Below are 19,474 nucleotides of genomic sequence, written 5' to 3'. Positions count from 1 at the left end.
CTTTGGAAAATTTAAGAAAGAATGTGATAATCAAGCTGGGTTCTCTCTTCTACATGTCTCACGAACAGCAGTAACACTTTGCCCTCAGTGGGAACTAAGAATCCTACAGGTTTTTGTTGCTTGTTTGTTTTTTTAACGTAGATTAGAAATAGGACAAAATAAATCCCAGTATTTTTTCAGGAATTGAGTCAAAGGGGAAACAAGGAACTTGACATGAGGCACAAACACAAACCTGACATCCTGGGCTTGTTTTGGTAGGCCTAGTCAGCCTAACAGTGGGGATGTTAAGACTGCGTGAGCCCTCTAAAACAAAGGCTGCTTTGCTGGTTTGTTCCTCAAAGCTATCCTGAAACAAAAGGCTTATTTTTAAAGAAAGTGGAGTTTTCAATGCTGGGGACTATTCAACATTAGTGTTCTAATAAACATAAGCAGGGACACCGCAAGTGAAACTAATCCTAAGTAACTTTAGCTGAACAAAAGCTAGAATTTAGATATTTTTTTTTTAATAGTAAACAGTATCCAAGCTTGCCAAGTACGGATACATGTGAAGACTTTCATGTCCTGCTTTATTTCAGACTTTATAGTTAGAATGAGATTAATGTCACCTAGCATTAGCTGTCTTATTTTGCCTTGTTTTAAGCCCATCTTCTTTACAGCTGGGGAAGACAGAAGGGCAGTTTCTTAGGAATGTTCATCTTGTCATAAAAATTAATCAAATCACTTTCCGAAGATGCCTACATTTCTCCATTGCCTTTAAAATTCTAGAACGCAAGCTCTGATTAGCTACTTCACTTTGAACAGCTAAAGAATGAACTTTACTAAATAACTGTTTTACTCGAGACTTAGCTGAAGCTACACTGAGAAGTTTCTAAGCACTTACGAAGGAAAAAGATATTTCTCCTTTTTTTTTTCTACCTGCATTTCTCTATTCATTTCCTCCCATTGCTTTTAATATATATCAAAATTACAACCAAACCCCAGCTATTAAAATTTTTATTTGTAGATGGTCAATTTCAACATTAATTCTTTTATGTAGCTATTACAACAGGACATTGTTTCACATTTTTTTCATTGCATTTTCCATATTTTTCTAGGAAATATTTACTTACATTTTTTCCTAATTGCAGCCAATTCCTGCTCAATCCGTAGGCAGACAGACTGTGTAAGCTCAAATGATATTCTTTGGAAAGCATCAAAATCTTCCACTGTGTAAACATGGGTTTCAGCAGGAGGTGATGCAATTGCTTCTAACTCTGTACGCACTGCATCCTTCACACCAACTGCAAATATTTCTACATCTGCATCCCTCAGTTTTATTGCAGGTTCTTTAAAAGCATCTGATGATTTTCCATCAGTGATAAGAATCATGACTCTTGGCACATTTGGTCTTGATCCTTTGCTGGTAACAAATACTTTCTCCCTCACATATGTCATGGCTTTGCCTGTGTTGGTAGATCCACCTCTGTAGGGGAAGGTGTTAATAGCTTGAATTATGTCTTCCACTCTGTTGTATCTGTTCAAAGAGAACTCCATATGGGGATCTCTGCTGTACTGGACAAGACTTATCTGTACTTTTCGAGGCGATATCTCAAAGCTTTTAACTAACACTTCCAAAAAGGCTCTTACTTTAACAAAATTGGCGATACCAATGCTGTAGGAGCCATCCACTAAAAACACAACATCAGCTTTTACATCCACACCACGTGAGCATTCTGTAAAGAAAAAGAATCACCACTATAAACAGGTGTTCAGTAACGATGGTATTTCAATTGCATCTGCATTATATCCAGTTGCTTATAAAGGAAATAAACCATTCCAAGTAAAGCTCTTATAAACAGTAAAGGTATGATACCAAAGCAAATATCAGAGGTTCAGACAAAAAGCTCCTGCCTGAAAATAATGCAGTAGTTCTTAACTCACCCACTTGAACTTTGACTTGCTGTGTTTTTTCCATTATAGTTATGGGCTCACTGGGGGTCAGTCCTTTCATTGCATAAACATTAATTTGATACTCCGTGTCTGGAGAGAGATCTTTAACATTCAGAGCAGTAGTCTGAGGACCCACACTCAGCACATGTTGTTTTCCACCAGTTATCATTGGGATGAACTGTATCCGATAGCCAGTTATTTGGCTTGTGGATGGATCCCAAGTGATCCTAACAGATTTTGAGGAGATCTGAGTGGCTACTAGATTTGAAGCAGGCTCTACCACTGAAAGAAATTGAAAGTAAACCCAAATTATTAATTGTAATTATAAACAGATTTATTTGTACGTTTTTATTTCTTAAATAAATTCAGTCATCCTTGCTTAATCTTTACTTTAAAATCACACCTATATTTAGCATAAATAAACATAACTGAATTACAGGAAATTTCATGAGGGGCATCAGAGAGAAGTTAAAAATATAAACAACGCATTTGTGAAACCCCAAATTTAGTGAAGTCCCAGGAGAAATGTTCTTCTCCTCTAAACCTATTTCAGACAGAAGTGAAATCAACACCCATAGGAACACAGCAAAGGGTCTGAAAAAATGCAGACCTGAGCAGATCATTGTGACAGCGGAGTCATCCTGCTACCATTTTGTGCAACAGATAACTACTTATTCAGAATCTTACATAGACAGAGAACTGCAGTGATACAGCTTGATGTCTGTGTTTTTTTCAGGATTCTTCAATTTATTATTTAACATTTAACAATAATATTCTGCCCCTATATCAACCAGATTTTTCCTTTTCATACAATTTCTCCATAGAAGTTCAAACCAAGTGTAGGAGACTCTGATAACTGATCATCATTTTGTTGCCTCTGAAACTTCAGAATAATGGAGCTATTCCAAATCTACTACATTACACGTTTTGCCCTCCTGTATTTAAATGCACAGAGCTGAAACCTGTTTTTCACACTTGCTTAATGAGGCAATGGATCAAGCTCCAAAAACAAAAAACCAAAGCAAAGCAAGTAGGGCTAGTCTCCTTACACGTGCATCAGAATGAACTGACAACAGTAAATGCATTTATAAAAGTATCTCACCTTCTTCTCCACTAACCAGTTCACCCAGCTGCTCATCCACTCCAGAGCACACTTGCAATATAATTTCATTCTGTATATCTACAATTCCATCAAAATTAGCCACGTTGAACACGTGTTTCAGTGAAGGCTGAGATGCAATTAGCTTGAGTTCTTTTGCATCTGCTGCTTTGATTCCTAGAAATCACAATAGACAGGACCATGTTAAGTGGCTGTAAAATACAAACACCTGTGAATGCACTGATAAAGTATCAGAATATACTGAGGTAAAGCTGAGTTAAATTTAGTTCTCTCTAAAGTCATTATCAATAACCATAATACTAAATATCTAAATGCAATGAAGTAATACACTCCATTTTCAACTTAAGAAAATCATATGGTAAGACCAAGGGTCAAACTCTATTTGTCAGCCTTCTTAGTCTCCACATAGGAGCTACAAAACTACTAGTGAGTTAACACAACTCGTATGTTTCATTCTGAAGGTTACAAATGCCTGTTTCAAGGCACACATATATGAAAAGATGGGTATAGCACAACTTCAAAGCCAGAATCTGCAAAATGTATAACTTACTGCTTTAGGAATGCTAATCTCTCAATCATCAAAAACATACCTAAAGAAAAAACTTCAACTCCTATGTTGCGAAGCTCTCTTGCAGGAATTTCAACTTCGTCTTGAGCTTTTCCATCCGTAATGACAATTGCTACTTTGGGAAAGCCTTTTCTTGCGCCAGCTGACTCAGTGAAAGTGTTTTTAACCAGGTAATCAATAGCTTCCCCTGAAAAAAAGACAAGTTGTATTTTTATTAGGCATGAATGAACTAAGATTTAAAGCAAATTTAAAATAAGAATTGTATGCTGCATAAACACATATAAGGGAAATCTATACCTGTCATTGTGTTGCCACCTTTATAAGGTATCCTTTTGATTGCATCAAGAAGATCACTTCTTCTGAAATACTGATTTAAATTGAACTCTGTTCTTGTATCTGAACTGTACTGAACAACTCCAACTCTTGTCTTTTCTTCCCCAATGTCGAAAGCTGACACAAGGGCAACCATGAAGTCCAGGATATATCTGAAGTTGTTTCTCCCTACACTCCATGAACCATCTACCAGGAAAACTAAATCTGTCATTGCACTTATGGAGCATTCTGGAACACACACACACATACAAAACAAACAAACAAACAAAAAAACTGTTAGCAGATGTGCAATTGTATTCTTAGGAATCAGTGAGAAACATCTGAGAGAAATAGTGAATAAAAGATAAAATGAACAGATTTTCAATAGACTCATATTATTCTCTGGAATTATTTTATTTAGGGAAACATTATTCACCTAGGTGAACACAGATAAGGGACTTTTAGCTGCCATTAACACAATGAATTGTGAGATACAAAATCAGTTTTAAGATACCTCTCATTCACAGAATCACAGAATCACTAAGGTTGGAAAAGACCTATAAGATCATCCAGTCCAACCATCCACCTATCACCAATGGTTCTCGCTAAACCATATCCCTCAACACAACATCCAAACGTTCCTTGAACACCTCCAGGGAAGGGGACTCCACCACCTCCCTGGGCAGCCCATTCCAGTGCCTACTATTCTATTTCATAAGATCTGTTATCCCACAGCAGGTACTACCTTATACATAAAATTTTTCAAAACAGCTTAATTTTAAGGAAATGTCATTTTGTTACCACTTCTGCTTTCCATTCTTATCTCCCCACAATAGCTGCATGGCATCTTCTGTAGTGCCTTGAAAAGACAGTGTCTTTTCTTCATAGAAGAGAGTCTTTATAGAATCACAGAATTTCTCAGGTTAGAAAAGACCTTAAAGATCATCATGTCCAACCACAACCAAACCATACTACCCTAATTCTAGGCAGCTTTAAAAGTTAACTTTATTGCTAAGTAACAAAGGAACACAGCTTAACTTTGTAAGGCCCTGAAACTAAATCTCACTAAATCTCTAAAACATCTACTAGACAAAATACAAGACACGCTGATAGACAAAACATCTTACTTTGTATTTGAGCTTCAACCTTCTTTTCCTCTGGTATGCCCGGACCACCTGTCTGAACTGCACAAAATGCAACATAGGTAGGATTAATAAAGGAAATTAGGTTAATTTGTTAAAATCAATGAAAACCATGTAAGGAATTAGGGGCATAAATCTGATAAGCCTCAGAAATTGAATACAGAAAGGCAAGTTATAACTACATCACATGTAATTGAAGACTTGACAACATAGCATTCAGGTCAACACAAAATACAAAAAATGTAATAATTTGGAACTCACATGTTTCCAAGTAATATTCCCCAAATCAACCACAGAATCATAGAATTCACTGCAACATGCACAGATGAAATACAAGTATTGCTCCTCACTAACACACTGGGAAACTCATCGTAAATAATTTTCCTGTATTATTTGGGTAGCTTGAAGCATGTGACAAAACATGCTATTGAAGATAGTCTGCTGTGTTTAACTTAAAATTATTAACTGTACACGATAAAAGTTTCAAGTCTATATTTGATTTATATATATATATATATGTCACATTTTGCTGTTTAATGAAAATAAGTTTGTGGGTTGTTTTTTTTTTTTTCCACAGAAGTCCAGACAGATTCATTTTTTAAGTCAATTACACCTTTCCCTTTGAATGCAGACGCAGTTAATAGGAAGTAGGCCCAGTTCAACAAAACCAGAGGTCTCCTGCAAAGAACTTTGTATGAGATGTCAGAAACAGTATATCCAGGCATCCTTTCATCTTTGATCCTGTGAAGAATTACGCTTAATGCAAAAAAAAAAAAAAAAGCTTTTTGTGCAGCTACATCTGATCTGAGTTTAGGTATGTGCCAATATTTTGCTGAGGAACTGGAATAAAGCCAAGTTCTGTAAATGACTGGTCAGTTCTGTTATTCAGTTTTCTAACTGGTTGACAACAGGCTCTATACGAGTCAGCAGTGTGCCCTGGCAAAGGGGGCAAATCAGATTTAGGAATGCATTAAACACAGCAGAGCCAGCCTGTCAAAAGAGGGGGGTTTTGCTGCTTAGTTCAGCACTAGTGCAGCCTCACTTTGAATATATAAGGTTCTGGCCTCCACAACATAAAAATTATGTTGAGATAAATGAAAGTGTCCAAAGAAGGACCACAAATCTGGTCAGTGGGTTGGAAGGAGTGTCCTGTGAGAAGCTGAGGACACTTCGATTGTCTAATCTGGAGAAAAGAAGGCTGAGAGGTAAGCCCATTACTCTCTGCAGCTCCAAAGGAAACCAGAGGGAGGTGGTGGGCTCTGCTCCTTATAACTGGTGGACACAGAGGAACAGCTCAAAGCTGCACCTGGGGAGGTTCAGACTGTACATTAGGAAAATTTTATTTACTGTGGTCAGATACTGAAATAGGCTTCCTTGCAAGGTAGTTTGATGCCCCATGCTTGACAAATGTCAATAAGCATTTGGACAATGCTTTCAATAACATGATTTAACTTTTAGTTAGCCCTGAATTGGTCAGGCAGTTGCACTCAATTATCTTCAAAAGTCTTTCCAACTGAACTACTCTATACTATTCTATTCTCTTCCATAAGTTGTATTACATATACTTACTTGTTAGTTGGCCAAAAACAGGCAGACTCTCCTCTACTTCATCATATGAAGCTATTGATACAACATACTCTATATCAGGTATAAGATCTGATAAGACAGTTTGAGTTGTGCTAGGTGAAAGAGTAAATTCTTTTGTCGGTCCATCTGCAATAAATATATAAAACAGTTAATGCAGTGTTTCAATCCAATAATATCAATGATAAGATGATTAAAAAAAATACAACAGAGAATAATTTATCTAAACATCCAGTGACAAATTTACAATGATACAGTTCTGCTTTCCTTAAACATTTTGAAACATGAAACTTCCAATTAAGTTTTCAGTACTGACAAAAATTACTGAAATGTTTAATGAATTCCAGGAAATTTGAAATTTAAAATTGTTGTGGTTTAACTCCACAGGTGGCTCAGCACCACACAGCTGTTTGCTCACTCTCCCCACTTCCCAGTGGGATGGGTAAGAGAACTGCGAAAAAACAAAGTAGAACTTGTGGGTTGAGAAAAAAATTATTTACTAGGATAGAGAAAAAGAAAAGGATAATAATTCTGACAAATGTAAATATGTGTAACAAGTGATGCACAAGCAATTGCTCACCGCCACCCAACCAGTGCCAAGGTAGCCCCCCTGAGCAGTAAAAGGTAACAAGATGTACTCCTATCCCCTTCGAAACTCTTTCCACATTATTTAATATGGTATCTAATATCACTTCGGTCAGTTTAAGTCAGCTGTTCTAATTCTGTTCCCCTCCAGCTCCTTGGGCTCTTCACTATGAATGGCCCTGGTTCTGTGCAACACTGCTCAGCAGCAATTATAAACATCAGTGTGTTATCAACATTGTTTTTCTCCAAGAACAAAATGTAGCATCATACCAGACACTCGGAAGAAAGCAATTTCATTTCAGCTGAGACTATGACAAAAATACACATACAAAATGTACTATAATTTAACAAATTATGGTCCAGTTCCAATCCAGATTCTCACGGATTATTTCTCAAAATGAAACAGAATAACAAGTGTCTTACACAACCATTATTATGGCCATGTTATGGAAGTTACATGACATCACTGCATCATTATCTGACACATGTAATACTTCCTCTTGGAGATGTACTTGAAAGAAGACCGATGCAATTCCCTAATGAGGTAAAGGCATAGAAGAGGAACACAGTGAGGACTTTACCTTCTTGTTCCTTGCAAAGGAAAAAAAAACCCAAAACTTATTATTTGCAGTCCACAAATGGTAAATACTAAGAAAAGAAATATCCTAATTAGGAACAGTCACTGCTCTTTCATGTATGCCCTTCGCTGCTACCCAATTTTCAGAAAGATGTCACTCACTGTTCTCATACCTAACTTGGATACAATTTAAAAAGTGCTCAGGTTTTCCAAAAACCAAATAATAAAATTTTATTGAACTCACCATTTGTAGGAACCACAGTTATCCTGTAACCCACTATTTCATCTGGTGGCCTTTTCCATGACATTTGAACATTATGTTCATCTATAATTGTAAAATTCAAGTCTGACGGTGGATTAACTGCAAAAGATTTATACCAGGTGGATGTTTAAACGTTTGAACAAGCTTTGGCAAATGAAAAAATAAAATAATGTTGAGCAAAGCTTACTAAAATTGTCTTTGCATAAATTTGTTTCCAACAAATATAAAGATATGTTGTTGGAAAAAGAGTAAAATAAAAGCTGACAAAATATGACACAACATCAAAGAGTATACGCGTTACAGAGGACAGCACAGAATGTATGTTTCTTGAGTTGCCAAGACATTCAAGAATGGCCAGCAAAATCAAGCACAATAGAAAACACATCTGGATACATGTACAATGAGTTCACAGATAATCACCACATATGCAAACATTTCACATAACAATTAAAAGGAATTTTTGTACATGCTGGGTGCAATCCGTACAAGCATGCCAAATCACAACCTGCTCACAATACCAAGAGATCATTTAGAACATTGAGAGAACACAGTACTCTTCTTAATTAGACATCAAAGAATTGATCCACTTTTGAGTATAGTCTCTGCACAGCCATATTTCTTATCAATTTCACTGAATCTAGAAACTTGGCAGAGAAAAAAATATTTTTAAGAATACAGGGAAAACAAATTGGCCATTTGTTCAAATTGGCTCAGTAAAACAATTTCTGTTAGGGTCTAGATAAGAATATGCATGTAAAATGTATATCAGTAATAATGATATACTGATGTATCATTTTATTTCAGAATAGGGAGAGCTCCACCCCTTGGTTCCTAGAAGCCTCTACAGTGACATACTTTGCATATGGCTGAAAAGAATGGAGGAACTAAGAGGTGGATAAATGAGGTTAGTAATGGTTGGAATTTGCTGACATATTTGAGCTGACGTGAGAGCTCATAAAAATAAGATTCTATATGTTTACACCACATTACTGTAAAAATTCAAAGGTGTAAACTAATGTTTTCATGTTCCCCTTGCAGCAGGTGTACCCATACTACTAGAGGCATTTTAACATAAAATGCCAGTATGGTTCCATACAACACAATGGTTAATTATGAAAAGAAAGCATCAAAGTATATTTATGGACATTCATTTTATGGAATCTGTAGAGAACAGAAAAGAGGGCACCAGTGATCCAAACAAATGACTGCAAATAAATCTTATAGGAGCTGATGACAGAAGTAATTGAACAGTACAGAAAGAAATAGTTTATGTATGCTATTTTGCAGCATCATGCATATGTAAATGAGATGTTGATTATTATTTCTTTAGCTTCCCACGATGGACAAAAGCCTCCATGTACAAGGTTCATTACACAAAGACATTTCATAAATATTTTATAATGATATTCTCTTTGTAGAAGTGTCATGCTTACTCATGCAATATTTTACTGACTCACTGTCAGTGCATGGTAGGTGTATTATATATTATTGTTTAAATAGGTCTACAAAGTAAGATGAGATTCAGCCATACTTTCCTTTACTACTGCAGACCATTTTGCAGGCATTCTTAATCCATTTCACAGAAGATCTCTATCATAACTCAAATAAGACTTTTGTCTTGCTTTGGAGCATAAGTTAAAGAGCTGATCAAGAAATAAATGCTAAAACATATACTTATGAAAAGACACCATCCAATTGCAGTAAGTAAGACTGAGATCAAAAAAATGAAAACCAATTTTGTAGGCCTTCTTTTTGCTTTTACTTTACTGTTATTTCCAACCATAGGATAATATGGCTTTGTAATACTGATAAAATAGGTAACTAGTATTGAAGTAATTGTTATTTTTCCTATTATCCATACACAGGCAGTGAGATTAGACCATTAAAATGTGCATGCACATTTTATCTATCATTCATTTTATGAGTATCACAATGCTAGAGATTGCAGGCTAGTTTCTTAGTATCAAAATCATGCAACACATGTTAATAGTACAATACATTCAGGTAATAAATAAGAATATCATTATAAAATATTGTTTCAGTAGCAATGGCTCAGGACAAATTTAATGCAAAGGCAGAGACAACTGACCTGAGCATGCTTTTAAAAAAAAAAAATCAGTACATGGAAAAAATAGCACCACCAACCTTGCAAGTAAATTGGTATGTTGCAGCAGAGACTTTAGGCTTTAGCTGCTGAAGGACAGCAGCAGCCCAACTTGTTGATATCCAAATGACCGGATTCCAGATAAACTGAAAAAACTGACTGTGAGGAAAAGTCTTGAACATTTTAAAGGATTTTGACCCATTTTATAAAAATTCAGATGTGGATCTTGGCAGTTGAAAAGAACAGTACATCAATACATAATTAACATATCCATTCATTCGGCTATTCACAGCTTTTTAGAACAGCAGTTTTGCAGGGGACATCAGAAAGTCCCCTAGTTTTTCCCATGGCCAAGACACGATCAGCCATCCCATGTCATTCCTGACATGGTTGCTCAGATCACATTTTGAGACTTCCACCATTGGCAAAACTGCCCGCTTCCCACAGAAATTACTTCAGTGCCTTAATTCCTCTGTCCTCGTAAAGTTGTTCCCAACACCTAAGCCAAATCTCTGTTGTCCTCAGCATATGGCAGGCTCAAAAAATTAAATCACTGTGTGCTTCTTCCATAGAAATCCAAAAAGGAAACTTGTCTGAATGAAGAAAAGTGAGTTTGGATCCAATGTTGTCAAAATGTCTTCTGGACGGCCTGCAAGCTTTCGATACTCACATAGAACCTCTACAACATCCACTGTCCTTCACATGGATTGAATTTCATCCATGTGAAACTGGCTGTGGGATCAAGATCAAAGCATGGTCATATGACAGAGATGTAAGTCAATCTGAAGTACATCAAAATAGTTAGAGGGTAAAAATCTTACTGTCATCATCAAACAGGGCAACTCCACCAGCCCTCCACAAAATTCTTCTTATGAAATCAGACGAGGAACTAAATGGCCCTTGGTCTAGTGGGAGTTTGCCCCATTGCAGGAACAGCCCTTAAAACTCCATTTTACAAAGGCTTAAGCTTTACCTGAGCAAGTAGTCTTGACATAAGACTACTAGCCCAAATGAAGCTGTGCACATATGTAAAGTGTAGTGACAGTGCCAGTCTGTCCAGCCCTGCTATATCAAAATCTAGGACAAACTTCTCTCTGACATATCAAGGTACAAGATTGTAATTGTAACACATGACAATATCTTACTATTCCCTTCATACAGTGATCCCACTGCTGCTGCACAGAAATGTAGGGCTCCCCTACAGCATTCCAGTTCATTAAAATCTTAACTTGCTCTATGACAGTATAAATTTTTAATGTTTACACAGTGTTAACTCTTACCACTCTTAGAACTATGACATGACAGCTTCTTTGATTGCATATCCTATCTTACAGGCCACAAAAGAAAAAAAAAAAAAAGACATACTTCATTCACTCCTTCCATTATATGCATTTAATACAGCAGTATATTTTCTGCAAAAAAGAAAAAAAATATAGAGCAAAGCATTTTCTCATGTTATGTATTCTTAGACTAGCTTGTATTACTCAACAGATAATACACATCTGTTTATCAACAGACCGGAAGTCTACAGTTTTTTATAGATAACACGTGACTGCTAGAGTATCCCAACAAACGTCTTAATAAGATAGAAGAAAAATATAATCAGCAGATCAAGCAATTCAGATCTATAACCAATCTTAAAAGTAATATAACTTGGAAGTAGCTGCAGTCCACAACCCTTATGTGACACAAAAACTGTAATTCCAACACTGAAAAAGATTGCTGCTAATTAGCATGAAAAATAACATATTAGTTCTTGTTAAAATAGCATACAGGCCATGGTAGCTGAAGAATAAGGCCACTCACGGTCTCACTGAGATAAGCCCCGCTGAGGCTGGAAGAGGCCCAAACTCTTCATGTAATGTTTTCTTCATACTTGGCACAAATTTCACACAGCTAACTAGATCACAACCCCAGTCAAGGTCTTTTGAAGTTTGTCTTGCTAAAATGAATAGAAGGAATGAGTTATAGCCTATGAGTGTAGAAGAGAATATCTTCTCAGCTTTGCAAGATATTCACTGCCAACAGTACACAGAGTGTCTCCTGTAGGTCTGCATTTTTTAAAAATTTTACACTATATGTGAAATTTATTCAAAACCTGAGATATGCAGCTCATGTAGGTGTATTTTGAAAGAAAATCATTTAAATGTGTATGCTTTTTTTTTTTTTGTACATTTAAGTATACACATTTAAATGTAACATAATAAAGAACCATGTATACATATATATATATACATACACTACATGCATAAATATTTACCAAATTTTGGCACGTTTGTTTCCCGTATGTGTGTGCATGTGTGTATATACATAAACTCACATGTACACTTTGCTTCTAATTCTAATTAGAAGTGGGAAAAAACAAGAATTTGTAGTCAGCGTCATCCATATACAAAACACACCTTCACACTTCAGTCTAAATGGCTGTCTCTTCAGGAATTTGAAAATCAACAGCTAATTTCTCAAAGGATAGAAATCATACATCAAAAGGGCATGAACTAAGGTCCCACCAACCAATTCCAAAGCTGATTAGGTGATTAACTTTAGAAGTTTCAGCTATCCTGGGTCGTCCTGGGCTCAGGGATGCCCTCCTTCCCTATTCTCTAGAAAACAGACATTTCAGGTCTGAACCAATTCCCAAAATGTTGAAAAGTCAGAACCGTCACGTGCCCAATGGTTATGCAGAACCAATTATTTCATCATTCCTCTTTTGTGCCTTTGAAAATCCCTCTGCATGTAGCAAACACTACAGAAGCCAGGACACTGTAATAGCACAACCTTCTGATTATAACAAACTGGTTACTTGCAAGGAATTAACTTGGCTCAATTATGACTATAATAATGAAAATATTATCTTTTAATAGAAGGATGCAGATTTGCCCCCAGCTGTATGTGATCACAGATGGAAAATATAGTGTGTCAGAAAGAATTCTTGACGCAAGGACATACACCAAATACACTGCAGTTGGGCAGTGATGGACTGAAATGGCAAGAAACAAATAAAGCCTAAAATAAGGCATCATACACATGTGCTTAAAGCCAGAGAGAAAGATCAGAAGGGCGGCAAATTAGAACAGGTAGAATTTCATTGTAAAAGTAAAAACACGGAGCTTGAAAACATATCTGCTCACTTGTCCAAAGTAAACAAGTAACTTCCACAATGAAATGCTATGAATGCATTCAGACTATATGTTGGTTTTACCCATTCTACTGCCACAGTAAATATCCAAAGAGAAACCCTTGCTTTGTTGTATCCCTGTAGAAAAGCTCTAACACCATTACTGCACCTCTCTGCTTTGCCAACAGCAACAGAGCACTACTCTTGTGAAGGACTCACAGAGCAGCTGTGAGGAAGAACCTGCTTCATCCTGGAGTATTTAGAAATCTGAACAGCAGTTTCAGAAAAAAATACCAGATCTACTGCCAGGAGAGACTGAGAAATGGAAGCTGGAGGAAGGGAGAAGAAAAAGAGAGCATTGTTTTTCCTTCCCTTTGCTTTCACACCACATTCCCATCGCAGATCAACAACTCTGACCACATCAAGTGCTCTTCTCTCTTATCCCTCTCTCACTTTTTCATTCTACCAAATGCCTGCGCACAGCTGACGGAAAGAAAACTCAAACTGCATCTCTTGTAACCACTGTAGGAGGAGCCAAGGGAATAAAAGATTTTTTTTTTTTTTAAGTGCATTAAAGTACAGTCATGCAAATGTACGTAGCACTAGCAGCCTGAGACAGGACTGGAAGGAAGAGGATTTTGGCACAGTATGGTGTGGAAGTTGAAGGAACAGACTAAAAGACAAATATCTGTAGGAGAAGGTCAGTTCAGCAGACAGGAATTAAGTTGGAATGAGACCAGAACTAAAGCAACTAAGATCCAATATGCAATGTACAAAATTGAAGCACAATGTTAGAACAGTGCAGAAGAATGGCCCCTATTGCCCAAGCAAAAAGCACAGTGAAAAAAAAAAAAAAGGCTTTACAACAGCAGCTCTCACCAGAGCAAGTCCTAAAGTATTCCTTATTTTGAATTTCTATTTTCAGCATCACTATTTCTCACCGTACTTCCTACTCAAAGATACTTCTCTGTTCTTGCTTCAAAACTTGGAGCTATGAGAAGTTGCTCCAAAGCCATGCACTTTATTTAATACATATTTAATACAAACTTCCAAATGCAGAGCAGCATAAATCCTATCAGGAGTGCTACACAATTGACAAGATCAGGCTTTGTCCATTCCTTTGTTTAACAATGGCACACACTTTAAAATGAGATCTAAACAGTCAGCTTGACTGGTAATATAACTAGCTTCATCCTTACAAAACAGCTGTGTGCTTCTCCAACACATACTTCTAGCTTTCGCTAACAGTCCTCAAACCGTGGCTGTTTCAGTCCACACCACATAAATAAAATGCCTTCACTCATTCTGAAATAGCTCACTCCTTAAACGTAACCAATGGTGCAGCACAACAGCAACATCACTCAAACCCTGAACCAGCTCATTCCTAGAAGTGGGAAGCATGCACAAATACATCCTCTCCCTTCCTCCATCAAAACCGTACGTTTCCTCTGCTTTCTCTGGCACAGTGGTCCTGCATTTGAAATGCAGTTCTGAAAAGACTTTAAATGACCTTTCTGGTTGTTCAGCCAACAACAACGTAGCATGAGAGGGAGGAAGAGACTTGATCCCCTCCTAGGGTGACCAGATGTAGTACTGACAACAGAAATGCCATACTTTCCAGAAAATTGTCTCTTTTATGCCTCTGTGCCTCCTGACAACAGAGCAGACATGGGAAGAGACATCTTAGAAGCCTCTCTCACCATACTTTTAGTAGCCATCAGCCAAGGCAACCATGTCCAGACACAGACAACTGTGACAGGCCACAGTCAGAGAATTTTTTTCAGCTCAGTACGGAAAAAGGAGGAGGGGAAAAACTGAATTACCAGACACTGGCTTCTGTTTTTCCAAGTTCAAACAGAGGGCACACCCTATTGATGGAGCTGAGTTCCAGAGGTCAGACCAAATCACTTCTGTGTCCAGTTGCACCTTGCATCTTTGTATTTCTCTTGGCGGACACTGCTAACAGAAATGCTGTTACTACTGTCCAGCTCACATGGGTTATCCCACACTTGTGATAATCCCCCAGGGCAGCAGAGACACCATGACGAGAGTTGTGTCTCCCCACAGCTGTAGGCAGCGAGCTGCCAAGAACAGACAGAAACCTCCAGCAAAACCAGAGGCCCACGAGGAGGAGAAGGAGGAGGAGAAGGCCGCTCTAGAGACAATGGCACAACAGGTGTGCCAAAGCCTCGGAGTCCATTGGCCAAAGCAAGGTCTGGCTGAGGCCCGGCCACCTTTTGGCTGCATATGGGATGCATGATACAATGACATCTCCCCAGAGCTGTCCCCCATGGCAGGCCCACTGCGAAGTACCTGGGGAGGTAGGGCCGCCCCAAGGGCTCAGTCAGGGGTTGCCCCACCGAGCATGGGGGGCCAGGAGACCAGTGGGGTGAAGGCGAGGGGGCCGGTCCAAACAAAACACAACAGGCGCGGAGAGCCAGACTCTGTTGGAGCATTTTATTTCAGAGCTGCAGGTGGTCGGGTGGTGGATTTCTCTTTTCCTCGCTCAACACGACTAACCACAACTGCACAGCCCAGTGGCTCCGGCAGGCGCAGGACAGTGCTGTGGGCCCCGGCAGTGCCTGGGGCTCCTCGGGACACTGCGTTCCCCTGGGGCATCGCCGCTGTTGAGTGGTGTGGACAGCACACCAGAGAGACAGAAAGAGGGAGCTACATTTTGACTGACCAGCCAGGAGAAACAGAGCACAGAAGGAGCTGGGCAAAGAAGGAGAGGCGTTCCTCTGAAGGAGAGAAAGAGAGAAGGTGAAGGAGTGACATTCAAAAAGAGAGAGGGGAGGCGGCAGCTTGGGCCTGGTGGGTTGTCTCACGGGGCACCCGCGCGAAGGGGCAGGGGGGGGACGGTTACCTTCAGCCTCGATGGAGGAGAGGAGGGCGGCGGCACACAGCGCAGCCACCGCCGAGCACAGCGCTGTCCTCATGTCTGCCCTTTCAGCTCACAACAACATGAATGAATCTGCAGCAGTAGGGGCAAAAAGAGGAAGAAAGGAAATCATATGCATGGATTAGAGGGTTGCGTGGGTGTATTCATGAGACATAAGAAAGACGAACGGGGATTTCACTTTGTTCCCTTATCCCCAGCACCCACCCACGGGACCAGGTTAAAACCTCTAGACTTGAAAGCGGTCCAAAACTGTGACAGATCTGCATGACTAACTCAAGTCCATTCTCGCAATAATGTGCCTTTTGTCACCAAACCCTTTCTGATCACGGTAGCACACACAGCTTTAACCTCGCCAGGGTTAACGTGCAGAGCTGTGCGCCGCTGCACGGCAGGAGCCAGGAGGGAGCTCCATGACTTCATCGCAAGCCATGATAGCTAATTCAGAGGTCACTGCTGCCTTCAATCAACCAAATGTCTCTTTCAGCTGGGGATTTTATTCGGCTCCTTTTTCATAGCTGCTGAAGCACTTAGTTAGCTGGGTTTTAGTGGTCTCGAGGCAGTTTGGAAACCATAATAAAACTTTTTTTGAGGTGTTCTGCCTACGAATGTGCTATTCTTCATTTCTCGAAGGTCTGAAATAGATTATACAGAAGTGTATGTAACACAGCTGAAACCTGACACGTCTGTCTAGCCACGATGTTTCAACATCTGATAATTCATTTACACATTCTGAGAGAAAACAGATTTAAAATACACCATAAAGAGCGGGCAGGCCAAAGAATCCTGCAATCCCTGCAGGTTGTCTAGCAAAATAGGTGGGATTGGGCCAGGTTAGCAGCTCCTAGATGCAAGCAGCTCTACCTTTTTAACTCTCTCTGCTCAAAGTCATGTCAAACTGCTCCCAGTTCCTCCAGCAAAACTTACAAATGATTTTTCTTCTAAGTAAGGGCTAGTATGCATGCCCCTCCTTGCACAGGCATATAAGTGTTTTTTTAGCTCAGGAAGTAGGGAGGGGTAATTTGGTTGAACAAAGCTATAAATGCATTACATATCATCCATCATAATTAGGCTGGAGGAAAGAGAACTCCGCAAGCAATTAGGCAACAGATTTTATCGGGAAGGTGCCAAGAGCAAAACAAAAGAAAAATACATAACTCATTAGCCCACAGAAACAGCCAAAAGGGAAAATATTCTTCTGCCATCTAGGGAACTGGCTAGCAATGCACATTCAGAGGGCAGATCAAGGAAACGCTACCGAGATCCAGGCATGCCTTTCCCGGTTATTGACACCGAGCCCGAAAGGCTTCTGCCGGCCGTCTGCAGGGCAGCTGGGTGCGCTGCCTCAGCCAACTGCACATAGCATTAGAGCGAGCTCAAAGCAAAACCAAGCGATCATTTCAGTCCAGCGACACCTCCAGCGCGTAAGCAGAAGAGCAAAACTGACCGCGTCGAGTCCCTGACACAAGCACCGAGGCTGACATTAAACAGCCCTGAGCTCCACGATGCTGCCACCGCTTTGCGTGGGAAGCGGCAGTCCTCTCATGCAGCTAACACATTGTGCAGCGAGTTAAGGATCGTCTAACCCCAGCGTTTAAAAGGACTTTAGTCCTTTAGTCCTTCCAAGGACTTTAGTCCTGGGAAGCTTGCGTGGGCTTGGAGTGCCATCTTTTGATCCTTAAGAAGAGCAACAGAAATCAATCATCTCGCAGCGGCACCTCGGAGCTCATTACTGCTGCAAGTCTACTGTTCCCAGTCTACATTTTTCTTTTGTGCAATAAAACTTCTCAGCCAAACACCCATTGCCTGCCTTGAAACACTCCGTTTCCTTCTCTCAAACCTGGACGTGTGAAAGCAAGCCTGCAGGCTGCAGGGAGAGCTCCCTGTGCGGGCTCAGCACAGCCAAAAGCCACCTTTGCAGCAGCACTACAGCTTTTATCTTGAAACCACTCAAAGAAAACACCGGGCTTTCACCAGTAGCAGTCTGATCTCACGCTAATTCAAACCCGCAAAGGTTAGCCATAGTATTTCCAAACGATGCAGCGAGCGAAATTTACTATTTTCGTGCTTTATATATATAGATATACACACACCCTCTAAGAAACAAAGAAAACAAACAGGAGAAGCCAGTAGATGGGTCAAAAGACATAAAAACTGGAAAGAGAAAGGATGCCGGGGAGCTGCAAACAGCACGGGAGAGGCGGAGAGCGATCCCCGGCAGCCACTGCCCGGGCATCCCCCGAAGGGACGGGGCTCCCGGCGCCGGGCAGCCCCCGGCACACTCTCCCAGCCCCGGTTGCCGTCGCGCTCAGAGCGCCGTGCGGGGTGCGGGAGGAGGGCAGAGCCCCCCTGCCGGCAGCACCGACCTCCGGGGGGCTCCGGGTCCGTGGCGGTGCCCGTAGCAGCGGCCGTCGGACCTGGAGAGAGGGAGGAGGAGAAAGGATGAAGCTCCGGGGGCACCTGGTGGAGGGAGCGGCGCGTAGCAGCGGCGGCGAAGGAGGAGCGGAGGCAGCAGCCGGGCGCGGGGGAGACGCCTCGATGACTGTAGCTCCCGACGCGAGGGGTCCGTCGGGGAAGACTCGCCTTCTCCAAGTGGGAAGAGTCTCTCTTCAATCTGCTACTTAATAGAGGGCTGTTCCCAACTCTCAATTTACCCTCGTAAGCGGTTACGAAACTGCAGGGAAGGTGGACTGCTGCCACCGGATGATATATGCGCCGCTCCGCTCCAGCAGGGAAGGGGATCCGCTTCTGGAAACTGGCGCATACCTCCGCGCATTCCTGCGGCATGAGGCGGGCGGCAGCGAGCCCGGGGGCAGGGGCCGCCCCGCCGCCCCCTCCCGCCTGCCCCGTCGCCGCGCCCGGGGGGGAGACGGGGCGAGCGGTGGAAAATCTGAGTCCCCGAGCGCGTGGGGTGTCCCCGAGGGGAACCTCGGGGCGGCACGGCGCGCAGCCATCAAATAACCCATTAATAGTCATCTTCACGCAACCAGTCGCGTTCGCCCTCCAGCCTAAGCATCCTACAGACACATACCGTGCGCGCGTTAGCCCACCTCCTCCCACGTACGTTTGGGGCCCCGGGGGCGAACCCCTCGCACTGCCCGACAGCGGGAACCTGCAACACCAGCCGCGCCTCCCGAGCCGGGAGCCCGCCGCGCCGAGGGGCTCCGCGGGGCTTCCCCGCTCCCGGCTGCCTGCTCGAGGCACGGAGCCGGGCACCGCGGGGGCCTCGCTCCCAGTCCTACGAAAGATGCTCCTCCGGCATTCCCGCGGCTGA

At 41.1% G+C, this 19,474-nt stretch overlaps 1 protein-coding gene across 5 annotated transcripts in view; it reads right to left on the bottom strand.

The window, feature by feature from the left end:
• Positions 1–18,888, bottom strand: part of COL12A1 (collagen type XII alpha 1 chain) — a 99,824-nt gene extending 80,936 nt beyond the window's left edge. For all 5 annotated transcript variants that reach the window (XM_031610772.2, XM_090136136.1, XM_031610773.2 and 2 more), the window contains exons 1-10: positions 18,661–18,888; positions 16,168–16,275; positions 8,062–8,178; positions 6,641–6,784; positions 5,057–5,113; positions 3,915–4,178; positions 3,640–3,804; positions 3,032–3,205; positions 1,921–2,211; positions 1,110–1,712 (exon numbers count right to left, since the gene is read on the bottom strand). In XM_031610772.2, the coding sequence (XP_031466632.2) occupies positions 1,110–1,712; positions 1,921–2,211; positions 3,032–3,205; positions 3,640–3,804; positions 3,915–4,178; positions 5,057–5,113; positions 6,641–6,784; positions 8,062–8,178; positions 16,168–16,240 (1,888 nt within the window). In that variant the 5' untranslated portion in view covers positions 16,241–16,275; positions 18,661–18,888. The remainder of the gene's footprint in view (positions 1–1,109; positions 1,713–1,920; positions 2,212–3,031; positions 3,206–3,639; positions 3,805–3,914; positions 4,179–5,056; positions 5,114–6,640; positions 6,785–8,061; positions 8,179–16,167; positions 16,276–18,660) is intronic.
• Between the last annotated feature and the right edge of the window lie 586 nt (positions 18,889–19,474).

The sequence above is a fragment of the Phasianus colchicus genome, chromosome 2 (assembly GCF_987193195.1).
Source record: "Phasianus colchicus chromosome 2, bPhaCol1.hap1.1, whole genome shotgun sequence".
Taxonomy (NCBI): domain Eukaryota; kingdom Metazoa; phylum Chordata; class Aves; order Galliformes; family Phasianidae; genus Phasianus; species Phasianus colchicus.
This window is presented reverse-complemented; position numbering and strand designations above follow the sequence as displayed.